The sequence below is a fragment of the Bombina bombina genome, chromosome 6, assembly GCF_027579735.1.
Source record: "Bombina bombina isolate aBomBom1 chromosome 6, aBomBom1.pri, whole genome shotgun sequence".
Classification (NCBI taxonomy): Eukaryota; Metazoa; Chordata; class Amphibia; order Anura; family Bombinatoridae; genus Bombina; species Bombina bombina.
Genome location: NC_069504.1, coordinates 386,383,318 through 386,395,558, shown reverse-complemented (window position 1 = coordinate 386,395,558; position 12,241 = coordinate 386,383,318). Strand labels below are relative to the sequence as shown.

The window sequence follows — 12,241 nt, the reverse complement described above, 5'->3', positions numbered from 1 at the left end:
TGCAAGATCCACATGAATAGGAACCATTTGGTATATTACCTCTCTTAGTTCTTTTGTTTTGCGTGAAGTGACTAGGACTGATCAAGTCTTTTAAGTTCTTAGGTCTCCTATAGCTGACCTCTATCTTCGGCCCTATTAGGGGTTCCAACACCTTGTCCGCTTGTAAGATATGCCAATGTTTTTTAATTATTTTGATTATTTCCTGGCTCTGTGCATTGTAGGTTAATACACGTCTCGTTTTTCCATCATTCTGTTTGGATTTAGGTTTTAGCAGGTCTTGTCGATTGTTTTTTTTGGCTCTATATTTGGCTTTCTTTATAGATGAACGACTCTATCCCCTCTGGCTGAGACAACTGGCTACTTCTGATGCTCTTTTTTGATATAGTTCATCTTCTGAGCAATTTCTCTTAGTTCTCAGAAATTCCCCTATCGGTAGGGATTTAATTGTGCAGGGAGCATGAGCACTTGTACTGTATAATAGTGTGTTAGTAGCAGTCTCCTTTCTGAATAAATCAGTACCTAGCATATCATTGGTTTTCTTGAATAGTCTCAAGTCCAGGAATGTGATTTCCTCTTGGCTACTTTCATATGTTAATTTGATGTTGAGGTTGTTATTATTCAGAGTAGTGAGGAATTTGTCAAGTTTATCTTTGGGTCCTTCCCAGATCATCAGGATATCGTCTATATATCTCAGCCAGAGGGGGATGTGTTGGGTGAATTCATCATTTTCTGCTGTAAAGACTGTGTGATGTTCCCACCAACCTAAGAATAGGTTGGCGTACGTTGGTGCACAGGCAGTTCCCATTGCCGTCCCTCTACACTGCAAGTAGAATTGGTTAATGAAGACAAAATAGTTTTTCTTCAGTACAAATTCCAATAATTTCATGACGAATTCATTATGGCTTGAATCTTCTTCATTGGTCATGTTGAGGTAATATTTAACCGCTTCAAGTCCTAGATCATGCCTGATGCTAGTGTAGAGGGCTTCCACATCCGCTGTAACTAACCATGTGGTGGGTCCTATTTGGATATCTTGGAGTTGTTGTAGTGTTTCCATAGTGTCCTTAATAAAAGATGGTATTAGAGTGAGAAATTCTCTCAATCTTGTGTCAATGTATTGACTAGCTTTCTCTGTAAGATTTTCGTTACCCGACACTATGGGACGTCCTGGTGGGTGTTTTTGGTCTTTATGTACCTTAGGGATCAAGTAGAAGGTGGCTACTTTTGGATGGTCAACTGTCAGAAATCTTTTTTCTTTATTTGTAATGATATTACTGATTCTCGCATTGGCTATCAGGTCATTGTATTGAGTGTGAAATTGTTCAGTCGGGTTACTCCATAATTTCCGATAGCAAGTCTGATCGGATAATTGTTTATTTGCTTCTTTGAGATATTGATCAGTTGGCCAGATAACAATATTTCCACCTTTGTCCGCTTTGCGTATAATGACATCGTTCCAATCTTGAATTTCTGATATTGCCTTTTTCTCTTGTTTTGTTAGATTTGCTGATGATGATTTCACTGTCAGTTCAGATATTTCTTTACACACAATATTATTAAATATCTGTATACTTGGGCTCTTAGAAGATGGAGGTATATATTTTGATTTGGTCGTCAGATTCTTTCTCCAATTTTGTGGTGGGATTTCTTCGTTTTCATTCAAAAGATCTTCCATATCTTGAAGTAATAATAGGTCTTCTGCAGTCCAATTTGAATCTGTTCCCAGATCTTTTTGGTTTTGAATATCCATATATTGTCTTCTTAAGAGCAGCTTTCTCAGATATAGTTGTATATCTTTCACGTTATCAAATTTGTCCATGGGGACGCTAGGGCAGAATGACATACCCTTTGATAGTAATGAAATGTGGTCTTCAGAAAGCATTTTTTTAGATAAATTTAAAACCTTCATTGTTTCATTTTTATCTTCGAGAAGGGGCTGGGGCTTCTTTTGTAAGGTTTGTTCACCTGCCTTGTTTCTCGTACTCTTCGTGTTCTGGTTGCTTTTTTGTTGGCCCCCCCTACCTCTTCTGGTGGGTCTGAATTTAAATCTGTGTCTCCGTCTAAAAAACTCTTCCTCTTTCTTATATCAGTCTGAGTTTGGATTTGATTGGATGAGGCAGAAGTAGAAGGTTCATTGCTGGAATTGTCAGAGTCTTCGCCTTCAGTTTCTGTATCACTTTGAATAATGGTTACCCTTTGGCGGTTGGAAGTGTTTCCAGAATTGAATTTCTTCTTCCATCTGTATACTCTGTTATTCTGGAAGTCTTCTATATCTCTATTTAATTTTCCCATTTTTGTTTGCTTAATTTCTGCCTCATATCTGTCCAGTTCTTTTTGGTATTTTTTATAAGCAGTCTCAAAATCTTTTAACCTTTCAAATTGTTTCAATTGTGTGTTCTGGGTTTTGATTAGTTCTTCTAGCCTATCATACTCTGCGATGTCATGCTTTATTAGTATGCTCATTAATTTATTTGAGCATTCAGATAATGCCGTTTCCCATTCTTGGGTTAACTCAGGTTGTTTAAATTCAAAGGCAGGAAATAATTGTATCCTTAGGCCTCTGGGTATTAAGTTCTTTTCAATATACTTATCAAAAAAGTGATGGTTCCACCACACTTTGTCTTGTTTTAAAAGATTTTTGTGGAGTTCCCGTAATAATGAGTCTAATCTGTCAGCAGTAGGTTCTGCGCTGTGTGACAGGGGTTCATTAAATACTTCTTGAAAATCCGTAAGACGTTTGTTATTTCTTGTGATTCTATCTTGTTCCAATTTATTTGCCATGATAAATTTAAATTTAAAGTTATAGTGTGCACTATTAGATAAACCTAGATGAACTAGGCACTTTTATTTCAAACAAAAAGAGGGGGACTAAACGGCACTACTATTCGGTATTCTTGAGATGCTCTGGGGTATTTGCAACAGGTAGTTTACCTTACTATAATACTAAGAGTTCGGTGCTGTGTACTGTTTTATTCTGAAAAGAAAAAGGTTTTTTCAATACTAGGATTGAAAGTGTACACTTACTATCACTCACATCTAAGAGAAAGTGGCTGTAAATAAGAACATATAGTTCCAAAAGGGGGGACGGTCTATGCCGTAATTAAAATATAACCTTTATTGGAATTGCTTAAAATACTGTTCCACAAAACAAACACAAACACATAAAATAAAAACACAAATGTTGAAAAGGATATTATATACTAGATATATGTGTTATGCGTACGCAAATATACTGGGAGATCTCTCTTATATCAGGATTATAGTACTTCTATATCTGTACCTACTAATTAAAATGCACACAGATCTTAAGTTGTAAAACGTATAGAGTAATATTCTGATATCCTTTCATCTAATCCAATTGGAGCATATTACAAGGTTGTGCAACTTAATACATATGTATAACTCTATTTAGAATACAACTAAACAGACCAAATCTGAGGTCAATACTGGCTGATGAAAATACCTGCATATCCAGGAATTAATAGCCTATAAGCATAGAGTATTAAGTACCATTGTCATTTTGACCTGAAGCAAGGTGTGTTCTAATTTTCATGTTAATGTTAGTTATAGAAAAAAACATTCTGGTTTTAAATAAAAAATGTCCATTATAGTGACAAAATGACATGCTCTCATTTGCATCTAATTACCCTGTAACTGTAAAACTGCATTATTTTATATAACTATGGATAGGCTAATAATAATATTTTGGAGAGGAATTATTGGTTCATTAATTCAGTTCAGTTTACTGGTCCCTCTCATCATACATACGGCTAGATTTAGAGTTTGGCGTTAGCCGTCAAAACCAGAGTTAGAGGCTCCTAATGCTGGTTTTGGGCTACCGTTGGTATTTAGAGTCAGTCAGGAAAGGGTCTAATGCTCACTTTGCAGCAGCGACTTTTCCATACCGCAGATCCCCCTACGCCATTTGCGTATTCTATCTTTTCAATGGGATCTTTCTAACGCCGGTATTTAGAGTCTTGGCTGAAGTGAGCGTTAGAAATCTAACGACAAAACTCCAGCCGCAGAAAAAAGTCAGGAGTTAAGAGCTTTATGGGCTAACGCCGGTTCATAAAGCTCTTAACTACTGTGCTCTAAAGTACACTAACACCCATAAACTACCTATGCACCCCTAAACCGAGGCATCCCCCACATCGCCGCCACTCTAATAAAATTTTTTAACCCCTAATCTGCCGACCGCACACCGCCGCAACCTACCTTATCCCTATGTACCCCTAATCTGCTTCCCCTAACACCGCCGACCCCTATATTATATTTATTAACCCCTAATCTGCCGCCACCAACGTCGCTGCTACCTTACCTACAATTATTAACCCCTAATCTGCCGACCGGACCTCACTGCTACTATAATAAAGTTATTAACCTCTAATCCGCCTCACTCCCGCCTCAATAACCCTATAATAAATAGTATTAACCCCTAATCTGCCCTCCCTAACATCGCCGACACCTAACTTCAAGTATTAACCCCTAATCTGCCGACCGGACCTAACCGCTGCTATAATAAATGTATTAACCCCTAAAGCTAAGTCTAACCCTAACACTAACACCCCCCTAAATTAAATATAATTTAAATCTAACGAAATAAATTAACTCTTATTAAATAAATTAGTCCTATTTAAAGCTAAATACTTACCTGTAAAATAAACCCTAATATAGCTACAATATAAATTATAATTATATTGTAGCTATTTTAGGATTTATATTTATTTTACAGGCACCTTTGTATTTATTTTAACCAGGTACAATAGCTATTAAATAGTTAAGAACTATTTAATAGCTACCTAGTTAAAATAATTACAAAATTACCTGTAAAATAAATCCTAACCTAAGTTACAATTAAACCTAACACTACACTATCAATAAATTAATTAAATAAAATACCTACAATTAAATCTAACACTACACTATCAATAAATTAATTACATGAAATACCTACAAATAAATACAATTAAATAAACTAACTAAAGTACAAAAAATAAAAAAATTAATTACAAACATAATAAAAATATTACAACAATTTTAAGCTAATTACACCTACTCTAAGCCCCCTAATAAAATAACAAAGCCCCCCAAAATAAAAAAATGCCCTACCCTATTCTAAAATTAAAATAGAAAAGCTCTTTTACCTTACCAGCCCTTAAAAGGGCCTTTTGCGGGGCATGCCCCGAAGAATTCAGCTCTTTTGCCTGTAAAAATAAACACAATACCCCCCCCAACATTACAACCCACCACCCACATACCCCTTATCTAACCCAAACCCCCCTTAAATAAACCTAACACTAAGCCCCTGAAGATCTTCCTACCTTATCTTCACCACACCGGGTATCACCGATCCGTCCAGGCTCCGAAATCTTCATCCAAGCCCAAGCGGGGGCTGGAGATCCATCATCCGGCTGAAGTCTTCTATCAAGCGGCAAGAAGAAGTCCAGAAGAGGCTCCAAAGTCTTCATCCTATCTGGGCAGAAGAGGAGATCCGGACCAGCAACCATCTTCATCCAAGCGGCATCTTCTATCTTCATCCGATGACAAGCGGCTCCATCTTGAAGACCTCCGGGGCGGGTCCAACCTCTTCTTCCGACATCCTAAGTCCGAATGAAGGTTCCTTTAAATGATGTCATCCAAGATGGCGTCCCTCGAATTCCGATTGGCTGATAGGATTCTATCAGCCAATCGGAATTAAGGTAGGGAAAATCTGATTGGCTGATTGAATCAGCCAATCAGATTGAGCTCGCATTTTATTGGCTGTTCCAATCAGCCAATAGAATGCGAGCTCAATCTGATTGGCTGATTGGATCAGCCAATCGGATTGAACTTGAATCTGATTGGCTGATTCCATCAGCCAATCAGATTTTTCCTACCTTAATTCCGATTGGCTGATAGAATCCTATCAGCCAATCAAAATTCGAGGGACGCCATCTTGGATGACGTCATTTAAAGGAACCTTCATTCGGACTTAGGACGTCGGAAGAAGAGGATGGATCCACGCCGGAGGTCTTCAAGATGGAGCCACTCGTCATCGGATGAAGATAGAAGATGCCGCTTAGATGAAGATGGTTGCCGGTCCGGATCTCCTCTTCTGCCCGGATAGGATGAAGACTTTGGAGCCTCTTCTGGACTTCTTCTTGCCGCTTGATAGAAGACTTCAGCCGGATGATGGATCTCCAGCCCCCGCTTGGGCTTGGATGAAGATTTCGGAGCCTGGACGGATCGGTGATACCCGGTGTGGTGAAGATAAGGTAGGAAGATCTTCAGGGGCTTAGTGTTAGGTTTATTTAAGGGGGGTTTGGGTTAGATTAGGGGTATGTGGGTGGTGGGTTGTAATGTGGGGGGGGTATTGTATGTTTTTTTTTTTACAGCCAAAAGAGCTGAATTCTTTGGGGCATGCCCCGCAAAAGGCCCTTTTAAGGGCTGGTAAGGTAAAAGAGCTTTTCTATTTTAATTTTAGAATAGGGTAGGGCATTTTTTTATTTTGGGGGGCTTTGTTATTTTATTAGGGGGCTTAGAGTAGGTGTAATTAGCTTAAAATTGTTGCAATATTTTTATTATGTTTGTAATTAATTTTTTTATTTTTTGTAACTTAGCTTTTTTTATTTTTTGTACTTTAGTTAGTTTATTTATTTGTATTTATTTGTAGGTATTTTATTTAATTAATTTATTGATAGTGTAGTGTTAGATTTAATTGTAGATAATTGTAGGTATTTTATTTAATTAATTTATTGATAGTGTAGTGTTAGATTTAATTGTAGATAATTGTAGGTATTTTATTTAATTAATTTATTGATAGTGTAGTGTTAGGTTTAATTGTAACTTAGGTTAGGATTTATTTTACAGGTAATTTTGTAATTATTTTAACTAGGTAGCTATTAAATAGTTATTAACTATTTAATAACTATTGTACCTGGTTAAAATAATTACAAAGTTGCCTGTAAAATAAATATTATTCCTAAAATAGCTACAATATAATTATTATTTATATTGTAGCTATATTAGGGTTTATTTTACAGGTAACTATTTAGATTTAAATAGGAATAATTTATTTAACCCCTTAATGACCACAATGTACCCTGTATGTCATTGGTCGTTAAGGGTTTTTTCAGGACATAATAGCACAAGTCTAGCAAGAACACACTATTAATGCCCTCCCTCCAGAAGGCTTTGTGGAATAAAGCAGTCTCAAAGCTGGTGGCAAGACCGCGCTATAGAACAATCAAGTCCCAAAAAAAGGCCAGCGACATACAGGGTACGTCGCTGGTCCTTAAGGGGTTAATAAGAGTTAATTTATTTCGTTAGATTTAAATTATATTTAACTTAGGGGGGTGTTAGGGTTAGGGTTTGACTTATCTTTAGGGGTTAATACATTTATTAGAGTAGCGGTGAGGTCCGGTCGGCAGATTAGGGGTTAATACTTGAAGTTAGGTGTCAGCGATGTTAGGGAGGGCAGATTAGGGGTTAATACTATTTATTATAGGGTTAGTGAGGCGGATTAGGGGTTAATACATTTATTATAGTAGCGGTGAGGTCCGGTCGGCAGATTAGGGGTTAATTATTGTAGGTAACTGGCGGCGACGTTGTGGGGGGCAGATTAGGGGTTAATAAATATAATATAGGGGTCGGCGGTGTTAGGGGCAGCAGATTAGGGGTACATAGGTATAATGTAGGTTGCGGCGGTGTACGGAGCGGCAGATTAGGGGTTAAAAAAATATGCAGGGGTCAGCGATAGAGGGGGCGGCAGATTAGGGGTTAATAAGTGTAAGGTTTGGGGATGTTTAGACTCGGGGTACATGTTAGAGTGTTAGGTGCAGACTTAGAAACTGTTTCCCCATAGGAAACAATGGTGCTGCGTTAAGAGCTGAACGCTGTTTTTTTGCAGGTGTTAGTTTTTTTCAGCTCAAACTGCCCCATTGTTTTCTATGGGGGAATCGTGCACGAGCACGTTTTTGAAGCTGGCCGCGTCCGTAAGCACCGCTGGTATTGAGAGTTGCAATGGCGGTAAATATGCTATACGCTCCCTTTTTGGAGCCTAACACAGCCCTTCTGTGAACTCTAAATACCAGCGGTATTTAAAAGGTGCGGGGGAAAAAAAGCCAGCGTTAGCTACGCTGGTCGTTACCGACAAAACTCTAAATCTAGCCGATAGTAACTTAAATATGATACTTAAAAAGACACAGTAATACTCACTGTAAGATCCAGTAAGCTCAAAATTAATGTTGTCCTTATATTCAGGGCTCAATATATAAAACAGTGTTGGCCAACTTCATAACACATAGGGCCGTAGGTTAAACTCATACTCTATTTGTGTCTTTGATGATGGATCCAGATCTATCCAATCGTTGCATGCCCCCTTTGGCATCCAGCTCGTGAACATTAATGCCCCCTGTTTTGTATGCGCATCAAAGACACAAATAGAGTATGATTTGCGGGCATAGAAACAGCGTAATGTTTACGCTAAAGGTGAATTATTTAAAAAATGAAGCATCTTCATTTATTTTCATGAATGAAAGTCACCCTCATTTAATGATTCATTACAATCACTTTAATACATATTTATGGCAATAATACAAATAACAAATTTTACTAAAATTGTTCAAAGAACAGTATAAGATATAACTAAGGATACAGGATAGCCTTATGTTGCTCTCTTCCCCTTGTTGCCTAGAGGGCTTATCGCCCCCTAAGAGCAAATTGTTAGTTTTGCTATGCTTTTATTTCCAAGGTCACATAAAAACTAGTGTATGCATCCTCAGTTTTGCTTTTACAAGGGCCACAAAAACAAAATGCATGTGGGTATAGGCTAGTAGTTATACTATTAAATACATGCCTCTCTACGTTTTTACTCAACATTGACTTTTACCATTTTGGAAATAAGACCAACATACACCAAAATTTGCCTAATTTTTCTTGAAAACTGCAATTACAAAAATGAAAGGTATTGTAAGTAAATAGAACCATCTCTGTGTTGTATAGCTGTGCTTTAATAAGAAACCCATGAAGTCATATGAACATTTCACAACAAATTGTACGTCTTGCTAAAATGCAAATGGACTAACAGCATTGCTAATTCTAAAAAGGAAACATACCTTATATACAAACGTGCACACAAAATCAATAAAACCACACTGGAGCTTTGGAAGTTCATCTGCTTTGTTCCTGTCCATCATGGGCTATAAAAACAAGGAACAAACTGAGGTAGTCAAATGATTTCTTTGATAAGGTACTGTATGTACATATGGTCTAATGTCTGTTTTAAAGGGACATTAAGATAAATTGATCTGATTCTGTATATATCAGCAATTAAGCACTTCATTTCAAAGCATGTGTATAAAAAAGTTCTCTAAGCTTTAACATTTGCTGTTTCAGAGCATTCTAGGAATATGTCCTTTAAAAGACTATCGGCTAGGCTAGATTACGAGTCTTGCGTTAGCCTTAAAAAGCATCGTTAAGGGATCCTAACGCTGCTTTTTAATGCCCGCTGGTATTACGAGTCAGGCAGGAGAGGGTCTACCGCTCACTTTTTTTCCGCGATTTTAGCTTACCACAAATCCCCTTACGTCAATTGCGTATCCTATCTTTTTAATGGGATTTGCCTAACGCCGGTATTACGATCGCCTGAAAAAGTGAGCGGTAGACCCTCTCCTGTCCAGACTCCTACCGCATATAAAAGTCAGTAGTTAAGAGTTTTATGGGCTAACGCCGTAACATAAAGCTCTTAACTAAAGTGCTACAAAGTACACTAACACCCATAAACTACCTATTAACCCCTAAACCGAGGCCCCCCCATATTGCAAACACTATAATAAAATTATCTAACCCCTAATCTGCCGACCGGACATCGCCGCCACTTTAATAAATGTATTAACCCCTAAACCGCTGCAAACACTAGTTAAATAACTAGTTAATAACTATTTAATAACTATTGTACCTAGTTAAAATAAATACAAAGTTGCCTGTAAAATAAATATAAATCCTAAAATAGCTACAATGTAACTATTAGTTATATTGTAGCTAGCTTACGGCTAGATTTAGAGTTTTGACGGTAAGGACCCGAAAAGCTAACGCCGGCTTTTTTCTGGCCGCACCATAAAAATAACTCTGGTATTGAGAGTCCACATAAAGGCTGCGTTAGGCTCCAAAAAAGGAGCGTAGAGCATATTTAACGCAGCTTCAACTCTCGATACCAGAGTTGCTTACGGACGCGGCCAGCCTCAAAAACGTGCTCGTGCATGATTCCCCCCATAGAAAACAATGGGGCTGTTTGAGCTGAAAAAAAAACCTAACACCTGCAAAAAAGCCGCGTTCAGCTCCTAACGCAGCCCCATTGTTTGCTATGCGGAAACACTTCCTACGTCTGCACCTAACACCCTAACATGTACCCCGAGTCTAAACACTCCTAACCTTACACTTATTAACCCCTAATCTGCCGCCCCCGCTATCGCTGACCCCTGCATATTATTATTAACCCCTAATCTGCAGCTCCGTAAACCGCCGCTACTTACATTATCCCTATGTACCCCTAATCTGCTGCCCTAACATCGCCGACCCCTATATTATATTTATTAACCCCTAATCTGCCCCCCACAACGTCGCCTCCACCTGCCTACGCTTATTAACCCCTAATCTGCCGACCGGACCTGAGCGCTACTATAATAAAGTTATTAACCCCTAATCCGCCTCACTAACCCTATAATAAATAGTATTAACCCCTAATCTGCCCTCCCTAACATCGCCGACACCTAACTTCAATTATTAACCCCTAATCTGCCGACTGGAGCTCACCGCTATTCTAATAAATGTATTAACCCCTAAAGCTAAGTCTAACCCTAACACTAACACCCCCCTAAATTAAATATAATTTACATCTCACGAAATTAATTATCTCTTATTAAATAAATTATTCCTATTTAAAGCTAAATACTTACCTGTAAAATAAATCCTAATATAGCTACACTATAAATTATAATTATATTATAGCTATTTTAGGATTAATATTTATTTTACAGGTAACTTTGTAATTATTTTAACCAGGTACAATAGCTATTAAATAGTTAATAACTATTTAATAGTTACCTAGTTAAAATAATAACAAAATTACCTGTAAAATAAATCCTAACCTAAGTTACAATTAAACCTAACACTACACTATCATTAAATTAATTAAATAAAATATCTACAATTACCTACAATTAAACCTAACACTACACTATCAATACATTAATTAAATACAATATCTACAAATAACTGCAATGAAATAAACTAACTAAAGTACAAAAAATAAAAAAGAACTAAGTTACAAAAAATAAAAAAATATTTACAAACATAAGGAAAATCTTACAACAATTTTAAACTAATTACACCTACTCTAAGCCCCCTAATAAAATAACAAAGCCCCCCAAAATAAAAAATGCCCTACCCTATTCTAAATTACTAAAGTTCAAAGCTCTTTTACCTTACCAGCCCTGAACAGGGCCCTTTGCGGGGCATGCCCCAAGAAGTTCAGCTCTTTTGCCTGTAAAAAAAAACATACAATACCCCCCCAACATTACAACCCACCACCCACATACCCCTAATCTAACCCAAACCCCCCTTAAATAAACCTAACACTAAGCCCCTGAAGATCATCCTACCTTGTCTTCACCATACCAGGCTCACCGATCTGTCCTGGCTCCAAAATCTTCATCCAACCCAAGCGGGGGCTAGACATCCATCTTCCGGCGGCTGAAGAGGTCCAGAAGAGGCTCCAAAGTCTTCATCCTATCCGGGAAGAAGAGTAGATCCGGACCGGCAACCATCATCTTCCAAGCGGCATCTTCTATTTTCATCCGATGAGGACCGGCTCCATCCTGAAGACCTCCACCGCGGACCCATCTTCATCCGGCGACGTCCAACTGAAGAATGACGGTTCCTTTAAGGGACTTCATCCAAGATGACGTCCCTCGAATTCCGATTGGCTGATAGGATTCTATCAGCCAATCGGAATTAAGGTAGGAATATTCTGATTGGCTGATGGAATCAGCCAATCAGAATCAAGTTCAATCTGATTGGCTGATCCAATCAGCCAATCAGATTGAGCTCTCATTTTATTGGCTTTTCCGATCAGCCAATAGAATGCGAGCTCAATCTGATTGGCTGATTGGATCAGCCAATTGGATTGATCTTGATTCTGATTGGCTGATTCCATCAGCCAATCAGAATATTCCTACCTTAATTCCAATTGGCTGATAGAATC

The 12,241-nt window shown here is 37.9% G+C and overlaps 1 protein-coding gene across 1 annotated transcript in view; it reads right to left on the bottom strand.

Annotated features, from left to right (window-relative positions):
* PDE6A (phosphodiesterase 6A) overlaps window positions 1-12,241 on the bottom strand; it is a 190,852-nt gene that overhangs the window by 11,098 nt on the left and 167,513 nt on the right. Inside the window, exon 20 of the mRNA XM_053719837.1 lies at window positions 9,096-9,179. Coding sequence (XP_053575812.1) covers window positions 9,096-9,179 — 84 coding nt within the window. The remainder of the gene's footprint in view (window positions 1-9,095; window positions 9,180-12,241) is intronic.